General features: G+C 34.8%; 3 protein-coding genes and 1 long non-coding RNA gene across 4 annotated transcripts; 3 read left to right on the top strand and 1 right to left on the bottom strand.

Annotated features, from left to right (window-relative positions):
* Positions 1–527: 527 nt before the first annotated feature.
* Positions 528–11,834, bottom strand: LOC136801828 (uncharacterized). The gene is made up of 9 exons (XM_067058494.1): positions 11,742–11,834; positions 11,056–11,107; positions 7,753–7,824; positions 7,269–7,382; positions 6,693–6,815; positions 3,819–3,923; positions 3,361–3,455; positions 1,439–1,552; positions 528–997 (listed from the first exon to the last, which is right to left on the bottom strand). Exons 5-9 carry the CDS (start codon positions 6,780–6,782, stop codon positions 826–828), a joined length of 576 nt encoding a protein of 191 aa, XP_066914595.1. The 5' UTR covers positions 6,783–6,815; positions 7,269–7,382; positions 7,753–7,824; positions 11,056–11,107; positions 11,742–11,834; the 3' UTR covers positions 528–825.
* On the top strand, positions 10,113–10,891 carry LOC136801827 (clytin-like). Its single transcript, XM_067058493.1, has one exon. The coding sequence runs from the start codon at positions 10,180–10,182 to the stop codon at positions 10,774–10,776; it is 597 nt and encodes a 198-aa protein (XP_066914594.1). The 5' UTR covers positions 10,113–10,179; the 3' UTR covers positions 10,777–10,891.
* A 1,707-nt stretch (positions 11,835–13,541) lies between the features above and the next one.
* LOC136801826 (uncharacterized) lies at positions 13,542–20,734 on the top strand. The gene is made up of 4 exons (XR_010845917.1): positions 13,542–13,889; positions 15,429–15,579; positions 15,897–16,084; positions 18,306–20,734. It is a non-coding gene; the product is annotated as an uncharacterized lncRNA (long non-coding RNA).
* A 2,142-nt stretch (positions 20,735–22,876) lies between these two features.
* LOC136801852 (uncharacterized) lies at positions 22,877–27,609 on the top strand (the record flags this gene model as incomplete). Its single annotated transcript, XM_067058516.1, has 4 exons — positions 22,877–23,244; positions 24,365–24,515; positions 24,812–24,998; positions 27,198–27,609. Coding segments are annotated over exons 1-4 (986 nt in total), but the record flags the coding sequence as incomplete, so codon positions are not given.
* Positions 27,610–27,620: the final 11 nt, after the last annotated feature.

Raw genomic sequence — 27,620 nt, 5'->3', positions numbered from 1 at the left:
GATGGCTCTATTATACAAAAAATGGCAATGGTAAGGGCAGAATAATTTATTGAGTATGGTTTCCACAAAGCATAGACCAGCGTCCGAGATTCATAAACAGTACCCCTTAGTCTTAGATCAGGGCAAATATTATGCTCCTAATAGGGTGTAGAATTGACAAAAAAGATTTGCCCGTCGATAATCTCAAGCAGTTTTCGAGTGAATCTATTTTTAGTTAATCAATCCAACTTAACAAGGGTACCAACGATTTTTTCGAAGTTTGAAAATCAAATATTTGAAGCAACAACCAGATTCAAGGCGAAAAGTAGATTAAGAAAATAGGGTTACTCTTAGGTGCCAAATAAACGCCAGCCCCCCCCGCTTGTTAATTTTTTGGAAATTTTCCAACTCCCCGGACTTTATTAGGACCCCCCCGTTGATTAATTTTTAAGAATTTTTTCAGCTTTCAAAGAGAAGGTCCCTTATTGTGCTCTAAATATCCTGATTTTAGGCTATATTTACATTATTTTGGGGTTTTCGTAATTACAATTTCCAACCCCCCAGCAATTAGGTCCCCCGTTAATTCGAACCCCCCCGTTTATTTGGCACTTAAGAGTACTTGTTAAGTTTCGACATGTTGCCGAGAAATAGCATTTCCAGAAAAAATCAACCTCACAGCTAGATAGCCCGGGGAGTAATCGAAAAACGGTGTAAATATAAAAGATATTGTCATACAGCTACTAAAAGACCCGTTACAAATTTTGAATAGGAATTCCCGAATTGAAGTACCCAATGTCCAAAAGTTTCTCTGACTCTCTAAAGTTCAAGTACCTTTGTAGATCCACCTTATCCGTAATAATAAGTAGTGTGTTTTCGACTCGGACGACGTTCTTCGTATCCACAATTGAAGTTCACAACTTTGACGCCATCTTGACATGCGCACGTGATACGCGTTTCATCAAACAAAAGGTCATTGATCGAATCTTCGTGCAAGTTGTACATCAAAATTGGTTTTTTCCTGGTAAGAAGGTTGGGTATGATTTTTTAATTGGATTGATACTGATTTGTTTCCTGATGTTTCTTCAGTAAAATACTCACCTAAAGTACCATACATATTGGACTAAGGAGAAACTAACCAATGGGGTATAAACAAGGGGGGTTGTTAAACAGGATACCTTTTTCACCTCCGTCAATCCTTTTTCAAAAGCTGAGAGCCTAAAATATTGTTTATGTTATCATTTTGACACTAAAACGCGTCCACAGGCACAAACAATTGTAAAAACATTTCCAGAGATTCTCTCAAAGATTTAGTTCGAGTTTCAGTCAAATCGGAGCGAGTTAAATTTCAGCCAAATCAGACCATTTTTGAAGCCTAAAGGTTGCCTCAAAATCTAAAGGTGTCAGACAGACAGAGGTGGTAGAATTTATTCAACTGAAGTTATATTTCTAAACAACGTACCTCGTAAAATCCCAGACTTTCAATTTGCCATCTTTACCACAAGTCATTATTTTAGCTTTCACTTCAGAATGCTCTCCTGCTTTCCTTTTTATTCTCATTTGTATCGATTCGATCCTAAGAACAAACGAAACAAGAAATGCTACCAACAGGTGTTTTACTTACTCTTCCAAAGACAGACCCGGTAGGGATACCCCTCCAACTGAAAGAATTGGGAAAGTTGGAAAGTTAAAGCCTAATTTTTGTGCCCGCCGAAAATGGTAAAATAAATAAATCCTCACTGCAAAATATGTAATTTTTTCCATTCCCACTGCGCTTTTTGACTTCAATGAAATTGAAATACCCAGGCATAAAAAACATCAACCCAGTTCGAGTTTCAGTTCTTTTTATTACTCCAACTGTCTGGAAAATCCTACAAGGTCTATGAAAAGGGGGTGTATGGTATTGATAACCGTAGATATGCCCATTTGGTCGGAGAAAGGAATATTTAAGAAAGTGAACCATAAATATGGTACAGGCGAAATTCGCAGTTCGTCGAGCCAGTATAAGTTATCATAGCATGGTTTCTGCCTACTTTTTCAGCCCCCCCTTAAAATGCAATTTTGCCCTTAAAGAAAACTCCCCTCTTAAATCGAACAAAAATTACCGGTACCCCTTGTTAGAATGTCCCCCCTTAAAATGAAAAAAAAGAGGAATCCCCCATCAGATTTTTATTTTTAGACTTTGACAATAACAAAGTACAATGATTGGTTTGATATCAATGCCATCAACATTATATTAGGTACATAATGATATCCAACTAAATAAAATTCAATAAAAAGAAATCATTGAAAATAAACTGGATCCTATAATCAAATGATATAAATAAAACTTTTTATGAATAAAATCAAACAAAAGATGCAGTACCTGGTACAACAGTTGTGTTTTGTTCATATCTTAGGCCTTGTAAATTATCTTTATCATTAGATTTGAACTGGGAATATTTTCTGATTGTAGTTCTAGTTAGTCCTAGTTAGGTCGAGTAAGTGGTCTTCCCAAGTAGAGAATTTAGGCAGTAAAACACAAGTAAGATTTCATGCTTATGACATTGATTTTGGATGTGACAGAGCTGAAAATGTCAAAGATCATTGATGTCGACCAACTATTTCAAGAAAATCTTTGTACCCTTCAGCAAACAATTTTTACAAGAGAGAGAGAGAGAGAAGAGAGTATGCAGATTCATGGGCCCCGGCGAGCCATTTGAGTGGGGGGGGCAAGATTTAGGAAAAGAAAAAATTTAGAAAACGTTTCACTTTTTATACCCTCAAAACAGCTTAAAACGTTATCTAATTGGGGAGAATAATAGTTTTATGGTTTGATTTGGTCTGTTTAAAGGTCATTTAATGTACATAACTTTCAATATAGCATGGTCTGCAAAATAGTGGGCATGAGATTGTGAGCACAAAAACGGGAAAGAAGATATTATTAGACAAAGAAAATTATTATCAATAAAAGCAAATATTTTAGTCCCCCCTTTTTTCTTATTTTGATAGATTCTTGCAGCCCTTGATAAAGAACCCCCCCCCCTTATTTAAAAAAAATGACAAAAATCCCCCCTTTTTTAAAAGGCTATTTTTTTGACCCCCCTTAGTTTAAGGGGGGAGGGCAGAAACCATGCATAGTATCAGATATTAGAGTCCAATAAAGGGGGTTAGGTTTATTTTTATTATATGCCATGTGAAGCAGCACCGTCATACTAATTGTATAACGGCTCTTTTATTATATGTGTGTTAATGCCTGCTGTAATATAATGATTAAAAGCCTGGATGTGATAAGAACACAAGTGAAGCACGTGCCCAAAGTTCAGTGTGATCATTATTGAGAGCTTTTTGGTGCCTTTTTACCATGTAAGATAAACTCACGATAGGGTTAAAAATAGAAATCACCTTTCTTTATGACAATCGTGGTAATAATCCAACAAAAAGCCATTTGTGTGGTTGAAAATTTGAAAGTCTGTACCACAAACACATGCTAAGTAGCCCTGAATGAGATAAACAAAAAATTCCATAAGTCTTCAACCAAGATATTCTAAAGTAAATGCCATCTCTGTACGGCCTGGTAACGAATTTTTATGAGGATTTTATTTTAGCTTGCGTTTATTTTTGAGCGACGATGAATTTATGCCGACGAATACTTTTTACCAAATCATTTTTGGTTTCTTTAAACAAGGAACTTTCTTCTATAACTTTTTCGTTTGAAATTGAATACTTTAGCGCTAAATTTTGTGTCACTGAAACATGGAATTGGCACAGAAACTCAAGAAAATTTCATCAATTTAACCGATAAGATAAATTTATTATTGGGATTACTTTAAAAGCTTGTAGCCAGACATGAAATGCGTTACCTTGTCATATGAAAGAGAGGTGATCGGGTTTAGAACTGTTTTCGAGTTTCCGATTTGAATATTCAAAAGACACGTAGAAAGAATGATGTCCCATAACTTCAATGTCTAAAAAACAAGAAATAATAGACTACTGTATAAAACCATATCTCTTATATGTTTGGTAAAATAAAAAGTGCATTCTTTAATAATTTCTGAGCAGAATCTGATAACACCGCGTATGACACGTATTCATTCTAAAGACTATGGCTCCGTCAAAGAATCTGCCCAGGTTAGCCGGACCAATCTGGTTTTGGGATGGATACGAAATGAGATTTTGAGAGTGATGATTGCGTGAAACAAAACAATCGCACCGAAACAAAAACCAATCATTAATATAAACATTTGAACTCAATCACTTTCACTTTCCTTTTCAGGCAAAAAACAAAGCGGTTCTGATGGTTATGGCTGACGAAACAGGTCAGATCTAGACTATGCTATAGTTTAAGACAAATCACTATCTGAGATAAAATAAGCCCAAAGCCGAAGAAAATTCGCAAACGGTTTTTTGCCGAAAAGAGTTTACAGTCGGTAGAAGTTGCCAGTCTTCGAAACTCTCCCGCCGTTTTTTATTTTTCGTATACCGCCATAACGCCATACCATCTTATTTCCCCGCCTTTACTATCACTCTGTAACGGACGATAACATCGCCTAGGTCAGACCGTCGCATTCGCTACATCTTTTTAAATAATAGAGCATGGAGTGCGCAAAATGGATTATCTATTATGAAATCAATTTATTAAAACTTTTTCCCCAGATATTGCTTAGACTTCTGTCGTAATGTGAACAGAATCACTCTTAACAGTTAGTTTGGGGTTTCGAATGATTTTTCGACCTCCTCAGTTGCCTCATCTATAGAAAGAAATATTCCAGGGCATCTATCATCTACTGTTTAAAAAATATAAAATTTCTTAGGGAAAATACAGACTTTGAATGTTGTTTCCAAAAACCTCGCTCGATCAAAATACGATCCTATCCTCTACAAAAGGTCACTAAAAAGGGAATACTATAGAAGGCGGGAGAATGAAGGTAACCCGGGGCAGAGTAAACAGTGGCAGAGCATAATTTTCCTGTGTTTACTATCCATTTGGTGGATGATAGCGTCGTCTAATTAAATTATCATCATGATTTGAAAATCATTTAAAATAATTTCAGACTAATCTACTGAATAAAAAATCTTTTGTCAACTAAAATTCTTCCTATCAAACCTCCTCAAGATATGGAGTTTAGGTTATTATTCTTCTGTGGTTATAATTAATTATGCTCCATTAACATCTACACGTATTTTGTAAGAGAATCCAAAAGTTTTGAAGCCTTTGGATGTTCTTAGCATTTTTCTTTTATGCCTGAAAGTTTTCTTAAAAGGTTCACCATTTTTTTGAATATTTTTGTCCAATTTCCCGACAAATTGGGAATACTTTAGAGTCTTCACAAGACCTTAAAATGTTCTTAGCTTGTTCTTAATATTTAGAACATCAAAACCTTATGCTCTTATTAGTTTGTTATTAAAGAAACAACGTGTATTGAGCTTGAAAACAAGCGTAATGAAGACTTGTTTTCATAAATTAGTTATTTAATCAAATGGCTGGAAGTTACAAAGAACACTTTGATTATTAAGTATATCGAGTCTTGTTCTAGGCTCTGGAGTCACGGAAGCATTGAAATAGAAAAAAAAAATTAAAGATGAACCCACTATCAAAAGATCTACGTTCAATATTCACCGACCAAATCAAATCAAGAGTATGGATTGGAAGAAAACGAACAATGCTTAAGACCTGTTTTAGGAGTATTGACTTCACCAATGACACGGTGATTAGTTGACATTTTCACTGACAATTCAGACGCAACAAAGTGTACGTTTATTGCTTTAAAATACCCACAAGCCTTTGACGTTTTAAGATTATTTGAAGGAAAAGAGAAACTTGGAGAAGAAGATTATATCGGAAAAGAAAATGATTTTAAAAGATGCAAACCCGTTTTTCAATTCTGGTCTGCAGATTTCGCCAAATTTCATCGGTTGCATACCGAATATATGCTTGACATTTAAGGGTCGCCTATCTATTACACAAAGACTGAAATAGTATTTCATCATTTGCAGCAAAGTAAAGCAGAAGGCTGAGAACACTTGGAGGCGTTTTTACAATCACATGACCACCGGCATTATAAGGTTGGACGAGATTCAGCGAACGACGAGATCACTTTGAATAAAAGATATAGGTTCAAACCACTATCAACAAAACGCTTTCACTCAGAACAATTCTACAGACATCACTCTGTTGAGAGGATTCACGCAATGGAAATAAGTTGCCGGTTCGGCTTTTTCTATGGTATCTTTTGTAAAAAGAGTAAAGAACTGGCTGGTTGGGCGTGCATGATGTATTGTGGCGAGGTGGGATCTCTTTATGTGTTACCCTAACACCGCGGGCGTGGCTTGGGCGGTGTTTTATCAGGCAGAAAAGATACAGGAAATCTTTGAGTTATTTTGATTTTTACTTTACTTGGGTTTATATAGATTGAGCAAGACTTTCAATTGTGATGCTATAGCAAGCTTCGCCACCAATACGGTTTTTACTGACCATGTATATCCCGTATCCCACCTCGAAAAGACCGTGTAACTAATATTATTTTCACAACCTGTTAAATGTTATAAGATCGAAACACCCACGAAATGAACAAATAAACACAAGCAATTTTTAGTAGTAATAATCGCCGATTCTAAATCAACAAAAACATCGTATACGAGTTTGACATTCTAGCTAAATATCGGCTAAAAGATTTTCCAGCGGCAACTGAGACAGGGTTGTGAGTATCGTATCTAAAAAAATGTTTAGTACAAACCTTTTCAACGCTACCAGTGAATATCTTTTGTCCATCCTCAGTGAAACATACCGCATAAATGCCACCCGGATGATTGGTGAATGACCGCATCACGTTGTTCGTACGGATGTCCCATACTTTGGCCTGATTGATGATGAAAAAAATATTACACGTTTTTTATAAGAACATAAAGCTTCGATGGCCAAGTTCAAGTTCAAGTTAAGAATATTTTTAGGCTTTATGGACTCTAAAACATCCAATTTTTAAGGAAATTGCACAAAAATTGAATAATTAAGAACATTTTAAGAACATTTTTAGGCTTGAAACTCAAAAAGCTAAGAACACTTGAGGGATTCAAATATTTTGGATGCTCTTACCAAAAAAATATGATTTATATCTTCAATGGTTTCAGCCATTCTAGGGAAAGTTATGTAACATTTCCGGCTAATGTAAAAAGTGGATATTTCCTTATAGGTTCTTCTTACTGTTGTTGTCATTAGAAAAGAAGTTTTTGAATTTCCCCGTTTTCCTTTAGATTTTCTTAAAACCTTAACTTTCTAGGTTTTCTAGGGCCTGCACCTATTCAACTCCACTTACACTTCTATCAGCTGAGCCAGTAGCAAAGAGTTCACCATGAACATCAAGGCACCACACTGCACCTTCGTGACCAAGTATCGTCCTCACGCACTTCTTAGATTTCAAATTCCAAATCTATAAGGTCACCACAAAGTTATGAAAGCTTAAGAGTCGAATGAAAACAATCAAATGTTCTAACACTAGACATATTGTAAAAACATTAAATTTGGATATGAACACTCATGCTGACAAGTTCTTTTCGTTTTTGGGAGGGATGTTTAAAAGAAGGAGTCGTTTATTTAGTAATTTAAAACCAAGGTCACTATAAAAAAGTGAATGGGAACCTTTTTTTGCCGCCATTTATCATTTATCATTTAAGTACAAATAAGTCAATTTAGGGATCAAATATTTAGGTTCTCCTTTATATAATACTACCTTCTCGAGAGGGCACTCGTTTATTTGAGGTAGGCGTTTATAAAAAGAAAGTGGAATGTTTTTTCATTACCTTGACAATGTGGTCGTTTGAACAACTGATGAGAACTTTCTCAGTGACGAAACGTAAACTCCATATTGTTTTCTATGGAATAATAAGAACAGAAAATGGTTTTTGAACCCAGTAGTACAGAAATACAGGAATACAGCGATATAGATATTCAACTATTTTTTGATAGAAAAAAATTGAAATGGTTAGTGATCTTTTACTCAAAACTAAAATCTAGGACTTTCTTGGCATAAATGTTGCTAAACGCGACACATACTTTCGATAACATTTAACATTGTGAGATTGTATGGTATAAAGTCACTTAGAAACCTCTTGACCTTTCAAAAATAATCTTGCAATTCAACTGTGCTTTCATAATCTGTACATCCATAATTCAAAACTGGGAAAGGTTAAGTGAACCTTTGAACCTTCTATCCGTCCCAGATAATTAATCAGCGATATTTCTCCAAGTTGTACCGTCACTTCTTCACATTAGTTTTTAAAGTGAAAAGACACCTATTAACCCCCGTTGGATACTAGGTACGTTTGCAAGGTGACGGGTACGCCCTAGCAAAAATTCGAAAATCGACCCGTAAAGAGACTTTTCCAGTTTTTAGCTCAAAATTACCAGGTTTTATGACCCTTTGAGAGAGTCGATTTTTTACATTTCGTAGTTTTGGGACCATTTTAGAGACGTTCTTGTACCCATTTAAAAGGCTCGCATAACCGGCACCCATTATGCCCAAGTACCCCCCCCCCCCCCAAGGTATAAACCCTAAATGGCGCGGTCGATTCTTTTCGACGATGGTATCGAAAACACAAGTTTAGTCGTCGAGTACTTTTGTGAAAAATCTAAGATACCATTGCGTTGAAGTGATAAAGTAAGGTGAATGTGATTCGAATGGTAAAAATAGTATGCAGAGAAATGTCTCTCATGTAGTAATAGAGTAAATACAATAAAATATAGGCTGCGCGAATCTTTGGATATATGAGTATCGTGTATAAAATTTCCATCCGAGAGTTACCCCGACTTTGGGGTAACCTATTTCAATTTTCTAAAAATAGTTCAGAAATTCAATCCATTGCATTCAATGCAATGTATTAACCTAGCTAGCCATTCAAATATTTAATTCGTATACTCGTTTACACCACATCAGTAACGATGACCTTCGTTCACGCATTGGTTTGTTGCCAATGGATTTTACTCGTCGTCAGCTACGCTGGCTTGGTCATGTTTCCAGGAGTCTGACAGGCTATCTCGTAAAATGAATTTAAAATCCGAATTGAGTAATTATTGAAGATACAATCTACTCATATATATTTAATCTATAACTGCTAACCTCACCTCTGGCCTACTATTTTCTGTTTACAATTACATGTTGATTTTCGATTTTATTTTTATTCATAGCACATATATCATTATATACTAAGGCGAGGCCAATTTAATTTGTTGTTTTACGGGCCAAGTTATCGGTTGGCGAAAAAATAAAAGCCATAAACCCATAAAATCTCCTAAAAAGGCAGCAAAACACACAAAAAGTTCGAATTCACATAAAATTCTCAAAACCTTGGAAAAACTATCAACATTTTGAAAATTTGGCAGTCTGTAAAGCAATGAAAATATAAATGTACTACCAAATCCAATTTTATTTTTATTTCGATTTTTGGAATATCAGGGTCGGTCGGGCCCGTAAAACAACTTATCAAATTGGTCTCGCCTAACGCCTTTTAAAAAGAACCAAATATTTTGGGGACAAGATAGTATCGATATTAAAAAAACAATAAAAAAACTTCTTGGGTCCAGGAAAAACGTCCCCGAGGTGCCCCAGATTACATTTATAGTCGTGGAGTGTATAAAGCGCTCAAAAAAGTGAATGTTTGTCGAAATGAGTGGTATGAATGTGTTCAGGATAGAAATGTTTGGCGTAACGTGATTAATCGTGCTACCTAAATTCTTACTAATAGTTTATTGTTGGTATTTTTTTAGATTATACAACTTGGTTTTTTTTTTTGTCTAGCGCTGTGATCCTTGTCCTCAGGGTAAGGCCTATGTCCAATGCTTAGGGTAGGCTCATTCTTCTTCTCCTCCTTCATATGTGATATGAATGTTAACGCAATAAAAGAATGCACCGGGTAAAATCTCCATAAGGGCAATATCGATTGAAGGTAGCTTATAGTCTAAGACTTATTTCATCACACACCTAATCCAAATCCCTAACTGGAATCCTTTTAATAATCCCATGATTATCATATCCATGTTGAAAAGAACTTAAAGGTCAAAACTCAGCCCTAAATAATCCGCAGTTCTGCAAAATAATATACCGAACAGTGTAGTATAAAAAGTAGAAATAAGCAACGTTCAAATCATCTCAGCTCAACAAGTTTCAACTAAGCAGATCAACTTTTGTTTGATAAACATAAGAAGCAATTCAGTGCAAATCAACCATCAAGATGACTTCAACCGGATCAAAATACGCCATCAAATTGAAGCCAGACTTCGACAATCCAAAATGGATCAACCGCCACAAGTTCATGTTCAAGTTCTTGGACGTTAACGGTGATGGTAGAATCACATTGAACGAAATCGTGTCCAAAGCTTCTGACGACATTTGCGTCAAACTTGGAGCCACCAAAGAACAAACTGAACGTCATCAGAAAGCTGTGGAAGCTTTTTTCCGTGAAGCAGGAATGGAGTATGACCGAGAAGTTGCTTTCCCTGCGTACTTGGAAGGTTGGAAACGACTTGCTACCAACGACTTGAAGAAATGGTCTCAAAACAAAACCACATTAATCCGCGACTGGGGAGATGCTGTTTTCGATATCTTCGACAAGGATGGTAGTGGATCAATCAGTTTGGACGAATGGAAAGCTTACGGGAGAATCTCCGGAATCTGTCCATCAGACGAAGACGCCGAACGTACCTTCAAACATTGCGATTTGGACAACAGTGGCAAACTTGATGTTGATGAGATGACCAGACAACATTTGGGTTTCTGGTACACCTTAGACTCCAACGCAGACGGACTCTACGGAAACTTTGTCCCCTAGACTGGACTACTTTGAGTCTTGTACATTTATAAAATTTATAGCTACCATATATTGACATGTTTTATTGTATTTCATTATCTTTTTACAATAAACATATTATGGTATAAAGTATAAAGTCATGAAAAAATTTGTTTTTAAAGGTAAGAAAAGTAGAGCTCTAGGCAACGATTGGAGCCTATGTGGAACTTTAATAACAAGACCCATTCTCAAATCATTTTTCGTATTTATAAGATCCAACCAAAGACAACCCTATGGTGAAAAAGTTCGAAATCAAGTTACCTGATGCCCTTCCAAAGCAAATGCACATTGTTTTTCATCACCATTCCAAATCCTAAAAAAGATTTCCGATTTATAGTTTGAAATCGTATAACAGTGTCTAGCCGGTCAACTGCAAAACCAAATCAATGCAAAATTGGACCAGACTTCATATAAACGTTTCAAAATTTGCGTACATCGAACATTTTCTGCTCAAATTTGACATTGTAAATTGGGAAATCAAAGAAAAAGCCTAAATTTTATTGTGTATCCTTATTCAGACTATCAAGGAGGGGGTTGATATCTCCAAACTTTAGCTGGTAGCTGATAAATGTTCAATAAATGTAGGGCCTTCTAACCTTTAAAGAGACGATACCAAAAGAATACTTAAGACACCCCTGTGTCCCAGACCCGGTGGACCCCCCCACCCCGGTGGAAAAATAGGCCAAAAAATCGTCCCCGGTGGAAAAAATATCCTACAATTTTAACCCCACTGTGAAATTGCTCTATGATTTTATCCCCATTGAAAACTGAATGTAAAAAATTGCACTCCAAAACCATGCCCACTGGAATTTTCGAGCTGGAAACAATAGATTTTCTATCCCCATTGGCATTTTGATAGAAATTTCCATCCCCACTGAGGGAAAAAGTTCTACCGGGGCACTGAGACAGGGGTGTCTTAAGAAAAGACTTAAACAAGCATTGCAAACCTGATGACTTTATCAGTGAAACCAACGGCTAATAATCGTTGATGAATGTCCAAGCAAGTCGGGCTGAAAGGGAAATTAAATGTTTTATTATTATTCTATAATTCCTTGAATTATTGTTCCTTAACAAAAAGGCTTTGATTCTGATGGTTCCAGCCTGATTTCTTATAAGTTTACTTAATTTTTGGTAGTAAGCTAAAGATTTTCTGTTAAGTCAATTTAAGAAATAGCCAAGAAGGTAAAGATTTGAACAAAAAGCTCTCCAAACTCTAATAAATATACAAAATATTCTATTGGAATAAATCTGATTTCTCCGACTTTGTAAACTTGAAGAAAAAAAAAACAATTCCTAGAGTTTCACCAAGTTTATCTGAAATTTTTCGAAATACTCCATGTCCAGGCTTTCCTGGGCCTCTCTAAGCTCTTTTCGACCGTGTTTTCAAATATAAAAACCGTATTTTTGCATATGACAATATTAAACTACTTGTTGTTATATAATTGTCCAATAAATATAATTGATACTCTCACTCGTGATTCAGGGTTATAAGATAGCTTTTCCTTATTTGCTATGGGGAAAACTAAAGTGAAAATTGGTAGGAAAATATAAGATAACTTAAAGGTTTTATTTTGATTGAAAGGTCTGATGACGCTGATGTAGTAAAAACAAGTGCCAACAAAATGAGAAAAAGGTTTCGAAAAGATGAAAATACATTGAATAAAAAACCATTCCTCAAACAAAGGGACTTTTCTGACTTTTACGGATACTCTTTCGAATGTTTTTATGTTTACAATAGATAGAACGTTTTCTATCTTATAATCAAAACATTCGATTGTAAATTTGCTCGAAATCAACTTTGCTATTTTTTTGTTTATAAAAGCAATATAATGTGAGGTCACATCTCGAAACAACTTTCGATCTTTTACTTGTTTGCAGGATATCGTTTTAATTTATCTAACTCAGCATGAAGACACTGCCTAAAATATAAGCTCTTTTTATCCCCGTAGAAAACCTTTAACTCGCTTTCATTAATGATATATCAATGAAATTACCACTCGATAGCTACGTCCCTATAACCACATGAAAGAAAAAATCGCCCCGGATTAATCAGAAACCACGATTCACTGATTCCTGAATTAAATGGAACATAAATAATTCATGTTATTTGAAACGGCATGAAACTCCGAGTATCGGAAAATAAATTTGTCTCTATCCTTGACGAATAATTCATGTTAAGTATACAAAAAGTATCCATGGGGATACAAAAGTCAGACATTTTGTGACGAAGATTAGTTAGGCGACACTGGGGCAAACCTTTAGCTATTGAGGGGGACCTCTCAGTAACCTATTCCTTCGACCAGGATATCCCTTATTAGAGGTAAGTAGTATACGTAGTAGTCGTACACTAATAGATTTCAATCAACATCGATTCTGTTTTTCCAATATTAAGTAATAACTATCAAATAGGTGTAACATAATTAACATCAAATAAATTAAAGTTCTAGAATTCAATTAAGTAACGAGCTCTCCTTTTCAAGCCCTGTTTCTTCGAACTCTCCTTTCCAAGTCCTGCTCCTTCGAGCTTTCCTTTCGAAGTGTCCCCTCGAGCTCTCCTTTTCAAGTCCTGATCTTTCGAGCTGTTCTTTCGAGCTCTCCTTTCCAAGTCTTGTTCCTTCGAGCTCTCCCAAGTCCTTCTTCTCATTCCTTTCCTCGCCCTATTCAGGGGTCTGGGCTCGAGGGCCTGAGCCCCACTTTATTGATATATATTCCTCTTTCAGTTCATTCACATCGTGTTGGCTCAGTCCCAGTCTCTCTTTGCATTATTTATCAATGATTAATTTAATAGCTTCACAATATTATGAAAAATCTGAGAGACAATCTGAAAAATAATGTAAGTTGATGTTGAAGAAAGGTGAAGAAGAATGAAACGAACGAGAAAACGAAATGTATATTCGAATTATTTTAATTTTCTTAAGCCTACAACAATTTACCGTGTATGGAGCAATCAAGACGAGTGTCTCAAACACAACAGTTGGTAGCACTCAATATATTGTTAAGAAAACAATGTTCAAGAAATATCCTAACTTGATGCCAGCATCGACAGCAAACAATTATCAAAGTATTAATCAAGAGATTACAAACGCAACTACAAAGTAAGGTTTTAAAGAAATTTTGAATTAAATGCTATATAGTTCTATAGTATTGTGTATGAGTTAAGTTTAACCGTATCAAAGAACCGGCCTGGAAGCCTTTTGCCTTTCGAGGCTTTCGGGTACCCTTAACTTTTCTACGCTTTAGCCTAAAAATGTTCTAAACATGTTTTTATTTTCATCTTTATGTGAATATTTTTGTCCAAAAAATTGGGTGTTTTAAAGGCAGCAAAGCCTTCGAATATTCTTACTTTGTTCTTAATACTTTGGCCATCGAAGCCTTCTGTTCTTATATAGTTTTTTTAAATAAGAAAACCTGTATCACGAGTTTGAAACATTAGATGAAGATCGAGGGTTAAAGTCAAAAGAATCAATAAAATTAATAGTAAAATCAATGAAATCATGTACGTTTTTAAATCAATGAAAATTAAATAAGATGGGTATGTTCAACGGTCAAGGAGATATTTCTCAAGATAGCAGAAATACACTGTAAAGGTAGACTTTTTATGCACTGTTAGGGTAGAAATTTCAGCAAATCGAAAAAAAACTTTTGCCCAAATATTCTGATTTTTTTTCTCCTCTAAAAAAGATAAAAATTTGACAAAAATGCACTGTAAGGGTATGAATTTCACAATTTTTGCTGTACTTTTTGCGGGTACGATTCTAAAAGTCAATTTTTTTCGCCGCACATACCATCACTTGGTATACCAACTGCCCCCACCCCTGTGATGAAAAGCTGTCTGAAAGTCTCAATGTCTGAAAGACTCAAATTTGCAAAATCTCAAGAATTCTTTGTTGCAAGATTACTACTATTCTTACAGGGAGGGGTTTCAAACAGCAGCAAATTTATATTGTACCCCCCTCTCTCATTCTTAACAACTTAAACAGCTCTTGGATATCATCGAGCATTCCCCCAAACAACAGCAAATTTATATTGTACCCCCCTCTCTCATTCTTAACAACTTAAACAGCTCTTGGATATCATCGAGCATTCCCCCAAACAGCAGCAAATTTATATTGTACCCCGCTCTCTCATTCTTAACAACTTAAGCAGCTCTTGGATATCATCGAGCATTCCCCCAAACAGCAGCAAATTTATATTGTACCCCCCCTCTCTCATTCTTAACAACTTAAACAGCTCTTGGATATCATCGAGCATTCCCCCAAACAGCAGCAAATTTATATTGTACCCCCCTCTCTCATTCTTAACAACTTAAACAGCTCTTGGATATCATCGAGCATTCCCCCAAACACCAGCAAATTTATTTTGTACCCCCCTCTCTCATTCTTAACAACTTAAACAGCTCTTGGATATAATCGAGCATTCCCCCAAATAGCAGCAAATTTATATTGTATCTCCCTACCCTATAAAACTTTTCTTGAAGTTTGAACCCCCCCCCCTATGGATGTGAGATGAAATGTTTTGAAACAGTTGTTTGTAATAAATCCTGTAAAATTTGTTTGCTTGATTCTGAAATGGTTCCACCATTCTGTATTTCTATAATTCTTTCCACCTAGTTATTCATTAATATTTTCTTTCAGAAAATGCGGCACATTTTGTTATCAGGAAAACGACTGCTGGAGTTTTTTATTCTTCCGTTCCAAAACTCCACCCACCTGCACACTTCTTGATGGTCCAATCGATCGAACACATATGGACCAGAACATAACTGTGGACTATTACGAAGTTTGGGTAAGATCAATTCAGACAGCCAGCGTTTTGTCTTCCATTCTTACTGTTGATGAAAATCAGTTGATTGCGTTGCATTATTTTGACACTAAAGATCAATCAGACCAGCAATGGCAACATCAAATCTTTTACAAGATTCTAAATTTTTGATGTAAATTCTAACAATTAGAAAATAAAAGGACAAAAAGTCTGCTGTCTATAACTATCTATCATCAATACCGGGCTAGCTTATAGAAAAATACGAACGCATCTATCCATCCTAATCTTTTAGCTTTATCCAAAAGCTTTATTAATGAAAAAATTTCTCTTCACATTTCCAGAATCAATGTTCATCGAAACGACAGCATTTGCAATTTGGGTGTATGCGTTCCAAATTACGTCACCGATTCGTACACTTGTCACTGCCCGTCTACCTACACCGGTCAACATTGTCAAACATTAATTTCCCAAAGTGACGCCACAACTACATCGCAACCCAATGCACAAGCTACAGAACAGTTAGGCACCGGTAAGAAATAAAAGTAATTAATATAAAGATGATAAAAAAATATATAAATAAGAAAGAAATCAGGACTTTGACTATCAATGACAAGATATCTCGTTTCGTCATCGATGTCGGAGCCAAAAATGATTGGAAGAGTTACCAGGAATCCCAATTAATCCAAGAACAAAAAAAGGTAGTTAACGGTAGGGTTTAAGCAGGGGCTTTTCCAAGCACTTTTTATGTCAGTATACCAGATAAAATACTCAATGTAAGAATGAGTTCATTAAACAATTATTTTCTATGATATACAGTGGAGTTTCTTATTGGCGGACACTTTTGAGGAGAAAGGCTAGTGTCCGTTAATCAGAGGTGTCCGCCTATTTTGGACTTTAGATTAGCAGACACCAAGGTGTCGCAAACCTAATATTTTGATCCTAAATGATTTCTTGAGATACAGTGTCACAAAAGGAAACATCTAAAGATTATTGAAACAAAGGAATTTATTTTCTTTTTATCGTCAACATGAAAAATATGAGCAATCTGATTGGCTAAAAACGCGTACATAAGTGCTGTATTTCATATTGTGCCGTACAAATACAAGACCACGTTAAAAAAGGGGTCTGGTAAGCTAGAGATCGTATCTTGAACTTTCTTACCGAAATTTATTCCCAGAAATGTTTTTGTTTTCCACTCGTTTCTTTAATATTTTTCAAGTTGACGATAAACCAGTTATCACACTTTCACTCGTACAATATTGGATATAATTTTCTTGTTCAGAGTTTTCTAGTTTGACGAAAATTCTAAACTCGAAAATTGTACTCTGTACCGTGTGATAAATATTATTAAATTATAAGAAAATGTCCAATATCTTTTGAAAATTTGATACAAAGCCAATACTGAAGTCGTGAAAAAGAAATTCAGTTTCAAGAAAATTATTTTACAACTTCTTATTAAACAAGTGATACTTTTATGGACCTACCTGGTTATGCATTTAACACATATATAATTGATATCTACGTGAGCGTGACCATTAAAAAATCATTCAAAACACAAATAGTGACGATCTATTAAAATTAGTTGTTTGTTTCTTATAAAAAATCGTTTAGAAACCAAAATTTCACGCCCTTGAAACATTCTTTCATATTCAAGACTGCGTGAGCAAAAATAACATCTATCTCATCAAAAAATTCAGTAATTTGGCTAAGAACATTGATGTATGCTTATTGATAGTGATTCTTATAGATAAAGATGCGTTTTTGAGCTGAAAAATTCTTTTTTTACAAAAATCAGCTTGAGCCATCTTTTATCTACATTCATGTAAAAAAATCAGAAAAAAAAATGATCCAATAATTTACAAAGTCCAAAAAACCCTTTTTTTAGCCGTTTTTTGGCCGAAATTTGCCCAAAAATATTTTTTTCGAAAATCGGGCTCCGTCACATTCGAGGGTTTATAGTTATGCATCTTTGTGCGAAAAAATCATGAAGATTGAAAGAGCCAATCTCGAGAAAAGCTAATACCTAAGTAATTAATAATGTGCTTATAAAAAAATTTCGAATTTGGCCAGTTTTTAAAAAAAAACACGCCAAGCAACCAAAATTTCATGTCTAAACACACAAAAGTAAGCCCTCATGAGCAAAAAAAAACATCTATCTCATAAAAGAAATTGAGTAATTTGACTAAGAGCATCGATGTATGCTTATTAATAGTGATTCTTATAGATAAACATGCGTTTTTTGAGCCAACAAAATTTTTTTGCAAAAATCTGCTTGATTTTGAATTGAAATTAATGATTCAATTTTTCACAAAGTCCAAAAAACCCGTTTTTTAGCCTTTTTTTGGCCCATATTGGCCCAAAATTTTTTTTTTTTTGAAAATCGGGCTCCGTCGCATTCTGCCCACCACCATTTTGCACCTTTGTACCAAAAATCAAAGGATTCCTATGATTCAATCCTGAGAAAAGTTGGTGACAGACGAACGAACGAACGAACGAACGAACAGACGAACACAGGTTAATTTATAGGACCTCTACCCCACCAGGGTAGGTCCAATAAAACAGAGGTTCCACTGTAGAAAGGAGATGCACCTCTTATCCAGATCATGTATAGTAAAAAAAGAGGGAGGAAGTTGTTGTTTATTTTGTTTGAAAATACAAATGATGGTAGATACATTAAATGATGCCCTTTGTATATCATGATCTGTTATAACTCGTAAAATTTACTTTTTCTCTCTATTCCATATTCATAGAGTACACATGCAGTAACAATCCAGTTGTCATTGATACCTACGCAGCAGGGACAACCAGTTGGAAATTAGAAGTCACTTTCACATTCGAAAGGCTTGTCAAAGGAGTCACTTTCTTTGAAATGAAATATTATAATGGTAATTTTAATAAATTCTTTGCATTGCAATTGAGAACGCCGGCAAAAAAACTAAGGATGGGAGACCTTAACGAAAACAATTTTTTTTTTGACTTTGAGCTAACCACAAAAGGTTATTTTATTCCAACGACAAACACTTTTTACAAAATTGTACTCCATTTCGAGCCTAGTTTAACTGCACCCTCATCTTTTCACTACCAACTAAAAGATGGGACAGAAACTTCGCTGTCAGAAGGTACGTTTCCCATGAGTGTCGGTGGAGATTTGGGGGAACTCAGATTGTATAATGGAAACAGTTTGGACGAAGACCACGTGGATAAAGGTTTTGGCGGCAAAATCTGGACCAATGGAATACAAGCTGCATAGACGTTTGTGACTGAAACAAACGATAAAGACAATTCAATTCAAAAATTGAAATGAATATTGAAACTTGATATATTGAAAACTTTTAAATCTTTTTTTCTAGGGATCCTTTAACTTGAAATGTGTCTCAAAATAAACCTTTTAGCCTCTAGAATTAAAAAAACAGATACCTCCGTTACCCAATTAACCTGATAATGTGCCCCTTCAATTCAGCTCTCAACCTGGCGTTGAGGGCTTGTGTGTGATTAGCTCATACCATTTCAATAACAGTTGATTGGAACTCTTGTAAAAGAGGGCCTGCTCGAGTGGTAGCGTATGTAGTGAGTACCTCACCAAAAAACAGGATTTTTCATACCGTTTCTTGATAAGTTCCACTTTGATGATTTTAGACGGAGATCTTGACGTCAATACTTGTTTGAACGTCACTCAAGAGCGGTCCGAAGAGCGGCGTTTGATAATATAGTATTTATATAGGTTTTTTACAGGGTTTTTCAGTTTCTCTTTATGGTCTTTTCAGGTATTTTGCAGGTCTATCGTTTGGTCTACTTTTTTGGGTTTTTTTGGCTGATTGTCTATTTGCTCTAGTATTTATTACACCATTTATTTATTTATTTCCGAATTGTATTTACATTATTTAAGTATTGTTAATTTAATTTTAGAAAATTAGAAGTCTTTCAACTACTGCAGGAGCTTCGAAAGTTCAAAATGACGTCAAAAAATCGAATGTTTGGAGTCAGAAAACCTGGGCTCTAAAAATTTGAAAAAATGACGGGATCGAATAGAATCATGGCATTCTAAATCTAGAATGGAATAGACGACACTGTGTCAAAAAAAACCGTGATGTGTCTAAAGTCTATTTCAAAATTAGCTGGCAGTGTTTTTTCAAACCTCAATAACTTTTGATAGAATTTGAATTAAGTAGCGATTTTGTGCTTGTTGAAAAGACAAACAGGAGTGGGATATTGTCATAAAGAAAAAAATCAAAAAAGATCGAAAAATGAAGATTGAAAATAAAGATGAAGAAAATCAACTTCTTCAATAATTGTGCCATAAGAATCATCACACGAGTGATTCTTTGTGATCTTAGAACATCAATAATGTGAAAAAAAAAAATTCAAAAAAATTTATTTCATCGAAAGATATAGTCCAAAGTTTAACAATGATTGACTTCAAAAATCATCAAAAACAACAAAACAAGAGCCCTTTTTTAAGTCAACCAGGGCAAAGATTTAAGCTGTATTTTATGATTGAATAAATATTTTTTAAATATTTTTTCACATTTATGACGTTCTAAGATTGAAGAGTTTCTGATTCAAAAATGAAGATCATAGCATTATTCTACTAGAAGTTGATTTTCTTCTTCTCCATTTTTCATCTTCGTTTTTCCATTTTTTGAATTTCTTTCTTTTTTGATAATACTCCACTCAGGATTATCTTTTTAACGAGCACAAAACTGCTAACTAATTCAAATTCTATCAAAAGTTATTAAGGTTTGAAAAAACACTGCCAGCTAATTTGAAATAGACTTTAGTTTAGAAAAAAGTTGTTGGTTATCAGGCCAAACGCAATTCGACCGTAGCACCATTCGTATCACTGAAGCTTTGAGTTTCGATGAACTCATCCTTAGGATAGATCAGAGTTCTGACCTTAAATTTAAATCGTTAAATAAACAAGGGAGGTTTCAAGACATTATGTTGAAAGGTTACATTGAAACATGTACATAAATAAAAAATTTTGACGCAGTTTAGAAAATTAGTCTGGGATACTCAGTCTACTTTTACTTTTACTAAAATTTTTACATGAGTAAAGCACTTTTTTATTTATGTTCAGTGTGACATTTTTTTTCACTTTTAGCACTATTTTTTACATAAATTGTTACTCTTTCTAAACTTTTAACTTTCATCTTAATAAAATAATACGTGTTCACAGCTACAGTTATAGGCTACCTGCTATAGGCTATATGCTTTATCGGACCCTGTTTTATATCGGACCTAATTAAATTTGGAATAGATAGAAGGATCTAATTTGACGTTTTAAGGGCCAAAGAATCAAAATGAGGATCGGTGAATTTGTTATCGTATTTACATTTCGATATTGTTTATAATTTGATATCCACTTATGGGTTGGACGTCCTCCACTGACCTTTATATACCCTGGACCAAGTTTGTCAATCCTGGCCAAGAAGCAAAATCTTTAATCGATGTAAATGCAGCGAGAGCGCTATGTCCACTTTTCTCTAATACTCTTGATGATGTAGCGCTGTTGCAGATTTCTTTCCGTCAGCGGACGCAGACCTGAATTAGCGGTCGCAGACCTGATTTAGCGGCCTGAATTAAAAACCGAAGACTTAATGCAGCGGTCGAGTACCTTTTTTAACGGCCCAAGACCTGGAGAAAATGAATTGTAGAAATTTGTTATAACTTCATTCAAGATTTTTATATGATGTTTCAATAGGAAATAGTATTGAAAACAAATTAAGCTAAAAGATTTTAAACCAAAAAGAATGAAATTAATGCCAATAACTTGTCTCGAACTACCTAGCTTTCGTTTTCGATACCACTGCACTAACCACTGGACCATCGCAACTGATGCCTTGCCGAGTGGTTCAAGCTAGTTTAACTGAACCTAACTTATCTATCAGGTCTTCGGCCGGTGACTTGCTAAATCAGGTCTTCGGCCGTTATTCAGGTCTTCGGCCGTCCGTTTTCGGTAATTCAGGTCTTCGGCCGTTAATTCAGGTCTTCGGCCGTTAATTCAGGCCTTCGGTCGCTAAATCAGGTCTGCGTCCACTGACGAAAAAAAAAATTAGCAGGGCTGTTAGACGTCAGCTTTCAATACTGAATTGTCTTCTTTGTCGGTACCACTTTCAAAAGAATTCCGATCAAAGATGGTATAGCTATGTCCAGGGTATATCAAGGTCCGTGACATCTTTTTAAGGTAAAAAAATTCCTTGCTTTGAAGAATTGCAAGACTTGAACTTCAGCTCTCTGGAAATAAAAAGATTTGTTGATACTTGAAATGGTTTCCAACCCTTTTGAAAATAAAGGAATATTATAAGAGTGCAGTGGCTCGATCTATTTAAGGAATCTTTAAACGAAAGGGGGTGAAAAACAATTCCCATGGAATAATTTGAAGTCTGTTGCACTGGAAAACTGGATTGGAAAATAGGCCATATACTGACTATTTATTCGGGTATTTCCTGTTAGACGAACGTGTGCCCCGAAAAGGGCTCTCTCTTTTTCAACTTTTCACAAAGTGATGAATAACACTCCCCACAGTAAACTTTTTTTCAAAATGAAACCCCGTATGTATTCACCCAAGGAATAAGTATGCCAAGTCCGACCCTGGTATTTTCCAGGTTGCCTTAAGTATTCTAGAAATACTGTACATACACAAATTTACACAGACCTTTCAGATTCAAACTCAACTAAAATTAAAAAGTATAGATTTCGGAGCAACTCAAGTTGGTTTACAATAATAAGAATAATAAAGTTATAGCTATAGGCTTACTCGGGATGGGACAGTCACTCCACCCAAGAAGGCTTACTAATACACAGGAATTATTATTACCTAAAGAACACAATTTTTGAAATTTCCGCAGATATTGGGTCTAGAACAGTCCAAGATGTAAACTCAATTTAGATAGAGCACACGTTGTGCGAAGTGTACCACAGACACAGACACTTTTTTTATAAGAACAAACTATATAAAACGTAAGACTTCGATGGTGAAAATATTTTTAAGAGCCAGTTGAGAGCATTTTAAGGCTTTGCAGACCTATTCCTTAGGAAAATCAACATAAATTACTCACAGAATGGTAAAAATAAGAACATGTTAAAAAAATATCGGAAAGCTTCAAATATTTTGGATGTTCTTATATGAAAAACGTGTATACACATTGCACCATTGAGAATTAATGGGGAGTCGAAAACTGATTCTCAACTTTCAAAATTTATCTATTCATGAGTGAGAGGCATTAAGATTAATCAGAATAAAAAAATAGAAAAAAGAGAAAAAAGTAAAATATTAATCAATAGAACTAAAAATAATCATCAATACATGCATTGATTAGTCATTGATATCAAGCTTGATTCAGGAATACAAAAAAGATATTACGAAAATGTAAAAAACTAAAAATTTATTCAAATTATTCGATATATGTGATAGTCTGGGGGACTGAAGAAAAGAGAAGCGAAACTTTACAAGATGGATGGCTATGCAATTAATTTGGTAATGTATATTCAAAGTATCATTATTTTCTTAAGCCTACAACAATATACCGTGTATGGAGCAATCAAGACGAGTGTCTCAAACACAACAGTTGGTAGCACTCAATATATTGTTAAGAAAACAATGTTCAAGAAATATCCTAACTTGATGCCAGCATCGACAGCAAACAATTATCAAAGTATTAATCAAGAGATTACAAACGCAACTACAAAGTAAAGTTTTAAAGAAATTTTTAATTAAATGCTATAGTTCTATAGTATTGTGGATGAGTTAAGTTTAACCGTATCAAAGAACCGGCCTGGAGGCAGCAAAACCGAATATTCTTACTTTGTTCTTAATACTTTGGCCATCGAAGCCTTCTGTTCTTATATAGTTTTTTTAAATAAGAAAACGTGTATCACGAGTTTGAAACATTAGATGAAGATCGAGGGTTAAAGTCAAAAGAATCAATAAAATTAATAGTAAAATCAATAAAATCATGTACGTTTTTAAATCAATGAAAATTAAATAAGATGGGTATGTTCAACGGTCAAGGAGATATTTTTCAAGATAGCAGAAATGCACTGTAAAGGAAGACTTTTTATGCACTGTTAGGGTAGAAACTTCAGCAAATCGAAAAAAAACTTTTGCCCAAATATTCTGATTTTTTTTCTCCTCTAAAAAAGATAAAAATTTGACAAAAATGCACTGTAAGGGTATGAATTTCACAATTTTTGCTGTACTTTTTGCGGGTACGATTCTAAAAGTCAATTTTTTTCGCCGCACACACCATCACTTGGTATACCAACTGCCCCCACCCCTGTGATGAAAAGCTGTCTGAAAGTCTCAATGTCTGAAAGACTCAAATTTGCAAAATCTCAAGAATTCTTTGTTGCAAGATTACTACTATTCTTACAGGGAGGGGTTTCAAACATTCTTAACAACTTAAACAGCTCTTGGATATCATCGAGCATTCCCCCAAATAGCAGCAAATTTATATTGTACCCCCCTCTCTCATTCTTAACAACTTAAACAGCCCTTGGATATCATCGAGCATTCCCCAAACACCAGCAAATTTATATTGTACCCCCCTCTCTCATTCTTAACAACTTAAACAGCTCTTGGATATCATCGAGCATTCCCCCAAATAGCAGCAAATTTATATTGTATCACCCTACCCTTTAAAACTTTTCTTGAAGTTTGAACCCCCCCTATGGATGTGAGATGAAATGTTTTGAAACAGTTGTTTGTAATAAATCCTGTAAAATTTGTTTGCTTGATTCTGAAATGGTTCTATCATTCTGTATTTCTTTAATTCTTTCCACCTACTTATTCATTAATATTTTCTTTCAGAAAATGCGGCACATTTTGTTATCAGGAAAACGACTGCTGGAGTTTTTTATTCTTCCGTTCCAAAACTCCACCCACCTGCACACTTCTTGATGGTCCAATCGATCGAACACATATGGACCAGAACATAACTGTGGACTATCACGAAGTTTGGGTAAGATCAATTTAGACAGCCAGCGTTTTGTCTTCCATTCTTACTGTTGATGAAAATCAGTTGATTGCGTTGCATTATTTTGACACTAAAGATCAATCAGACCAGCAATGGCAACATCAAATCTTTTACAAGATTTTTGATGCAAATTCTAACAATTAGCAAATAAAAGGACAAAAAGTCTGCTGTCTATTACTATCGGGCTAGCTTATAGAAAAATATTTAAGAACGCATCTATCCTAATCTTTTAGCTTTATCCAAAAGCTTTATTAATGAAAAAATTGTCTTCACATTTTCAGAATCAATGTTCATCGAACGACAGCATTTGCAATTTGGGTGTATGCGTTCCAAATTACGTCACCGATTCGTACACTTGTCACTGCCCGTCTACCTACACCGGTCAACATTGTCAAACATTAATTTCCCAAAGTGACGCCACAACTACATCGCAACCCAATGCCCAAGCTACAGAACAGTTAGGCACCGGTAAGAAATAAAAGTAATTAATATAAAGATGATAAAAAAACATATAAATAAGAAAGAAATCAGGACTTTGACTATCAATGACAAGATATCTCGTTTCGTCATCGATGTCGGAGCCAAAAATGACTGGAAGAGTTACTGGGAATTCAAATAATTCCAGAACAAAAAAGGTAAATTAGGGGCTTTTCTAAGCACTTTTTTTGTCGGAATACCGGCCAAAATACTCAAGATTGAGTTCATGAAACATATTATTTTCTATGATAAACAGTGGAGTTTCTTATTGGCGGACACTTTTGAGGAGAAAGGGTAGTGTCCGTTAATCAGAGGTGTCCGCCTATTTGGGACTTTAGATTAGCAGACACCAAGGTGTCGCAAACCTAATATTTTGATCCTAAATGATTTCTTGAGATACAGTGTCACAAAAGGAAACATCTAAAGATTATTGAAACAAAGGAATTTATTTTCTTTTTATCGTCAACATGAAAAATATGAGCAATCTGATTGGCTAAAAACGCGTACATAAGTGCTGTATTTCATATTGTGCCGTACAAATACAAGACCACGTTAAAAAGGGGTCTGGTAAGCTAGAAATCGTATCTTGAACTTTCTTACCGAAATTTATTCCCAGAAATGTTTTTGTTTTCCACTCGTTTCTTTAATATTTTTCAAGTTGACGATAAACCAGTTATCACACTTTCACTCGTACAATATTGGATATAATTTTCTCGTTCAGAGTTTTCTAGTTTGACGAAAATTCTAAACTCGAAAATTGTATTCTGTACCGTGTGATAAATATTATTAAATTATAAGAAAATGTCCAATATCTTTTGAAAATTTGATACAAAGCCAATACTGAAGTCGTGAAAAAGAAATTCAGTTTCAATAAAATTATTTTACAACTTCTTATTAAACAAGTGATACTTTTATGGACCTACCTGGTTATGCATTTAACACATATATAATTGATATCTACGTGAGCGTGACCATTAAAAAATCATTCAAAACACAAATAGTGACGATCTATTAAAATTAGTTGTTTGTTTCTTATAAAAAATCGTTTAGAAACCAAAATTTCACGCCCTTGAAACATTCTTTCATATTCAAGACTGCGTGAGCAAAAATAACATCTATCTCATCAAAAAATTCAGTAATTTGGCTAAGAACATTGATGTATGCTTATTGATAGTGATTCTTATAGATAAAGATGCGTTTTTGAGCTGAAAAATTCTTTTTTTACAAAAATCAGCTTGAGCCATCTTTTATCTACATTCATGTAAAAAAATCAGAAAAAAAAATGATCCAATAATTTACAAAGTCCAAAAAACCCTTTTTTTAGCCGTTTTTTGGCCGAATATTTTTTTAAAATATTTTTTTCGAAAATCGGGCGCCGTCACATTCGAGGGTTTATAGTTATGCATCTTTGTGCGAAAAAATCATAAAGATTGAAAGAGCCAATCTCGAGAAAAGCTAATACCTAAGTAATTAATAATGTGCTTATAAAAAAATTTCGAATTTGGCCAGTTTTTATAAAAAAACACGCCAAGCAACCAAAATTTCATGTCTAAACACACAAATTCTTCAAAAGTAAGCCCTCATGAGCAAAAAAAACCATCTATCTCATAAAAGAAATTGAGTAATTTGACTAAGAGCATCGATGTATACTTATTGATAGTGATTCTTATAGATAAACATGCGTTTTTTGAGCCAAAAATTTTTTTTGCAAAAATCTGCTTGATTTTGAATTGAAATTAATGATTCAATTTTTCACAAAGTCCAAAAAAACCGTTTTTTTTGAAAATCGGGCTCCGTCACATTCTGCCCACCACCATTTTGCACCTTTGTACCAAAAATCAAAGGATTCCTATGATTCAATCCTGAGAAAAGTTGGTAACAGACGAACGAACGAACGAACGAACAGACGAACACAGGTTAATTTATAGGACCTCTACCCCACCAGGGTAGGTCCAATAAAACAGAGGTTCCACTGTAGAAAGGAGATGCACCTCTTATCCAGATCATGTATAGTAAAAAAAGAATTTTTTCGAAATCGCGCTTGCGCGGCGGGGAGAGGGAGGAAGTTGTTATTTATTTGTTTGAAAATACAAATGATGGTAGATACATTAAATGATGCCCTTAAACAATTATACCCTGATCTGTTATAACTCGTAAAATTTACTTTTTCTCTCTATTCCATATTCATAGAGTACACATGCAGTAACAATCCAATTGTCATCGATACCTACGCAGCAAGGACAACCACTTGGAAAGTAGAAGTCACTTTCACATTCGAAACGCTTGTCAAAGGAGTCACTTTCTTTGAAATGAAATATTATAATGGTAATCTAAATAAATTCTTTGCATTGCAATTGAGAACGCCGGCAAAAAAACTAAGGATGGGAGACCTTAACGAAAACAAATTTTTTGACTTTGAGCTAACCACAAAAGGTTATTTTATTCCAACGACAAACACTTTTTACAAAATTGTAATCCATTTCGAGCCTAGTTTAACTGCACCCTCATCTTTTCACTACCAACTAAAAGATGGGACAGAAACTTCGCTGTCAGAAGGTACGTTTCCCATGAGTGTCGGTGGAGATTTGGGGGAACTCAGATTGTATAATGGAA

Source organism: Clytia hemisphaerica, unplaced genomic scaffold, assembly GCF_902728285.1.
Source record: "Clytia hemisphaerica strain Z4C2 unplaced genomic scaffold, Clytia hemisphaerica genome assembly, whole genome shotgun sequence".
Taxonomy (NCBI): Eukaryota; Metazoa; Cnidaria; class Hydrozoa; order Leptothecata; family Clytiidae; genus Clytia; species Clytia hemisphaerica.
This window is presented reverse-complemented; position numbering and strand designations above follow the sequence as displayed.

Excerpts from the sequence above, each read along its gene's own strand:
- LOC136801828 (XM_067058494.1), bottom strand. The coding sequence starts at position 6,782 with ATGCGGTCATTCACCAATCATCCGGGTGGCATTTATGCGGTATGTTTC. Across the intron at positions 3,456-3,818 it reads CCTCTCTTTCATATGACAAG|GGCTACTTAGCATGTGTTTG; the intron begins GTAACGCATTTC and ends TATCTCATTCAG. Across the intron at positions 1,553-3,360 it reads CACGATTGTCATAAAGAAAG|GATCGAATCGATACAAATGA; the intron begins GTGATTTCTATT and ends GTTTGTTCTTAG.
- LOC136801827 (XM_067058493.1), top strand. The coding sequence starts at position 10,180 with ATGACTTCAACCGGATCAAAATACGCCATCAAATTGAAGCCAGACTTC.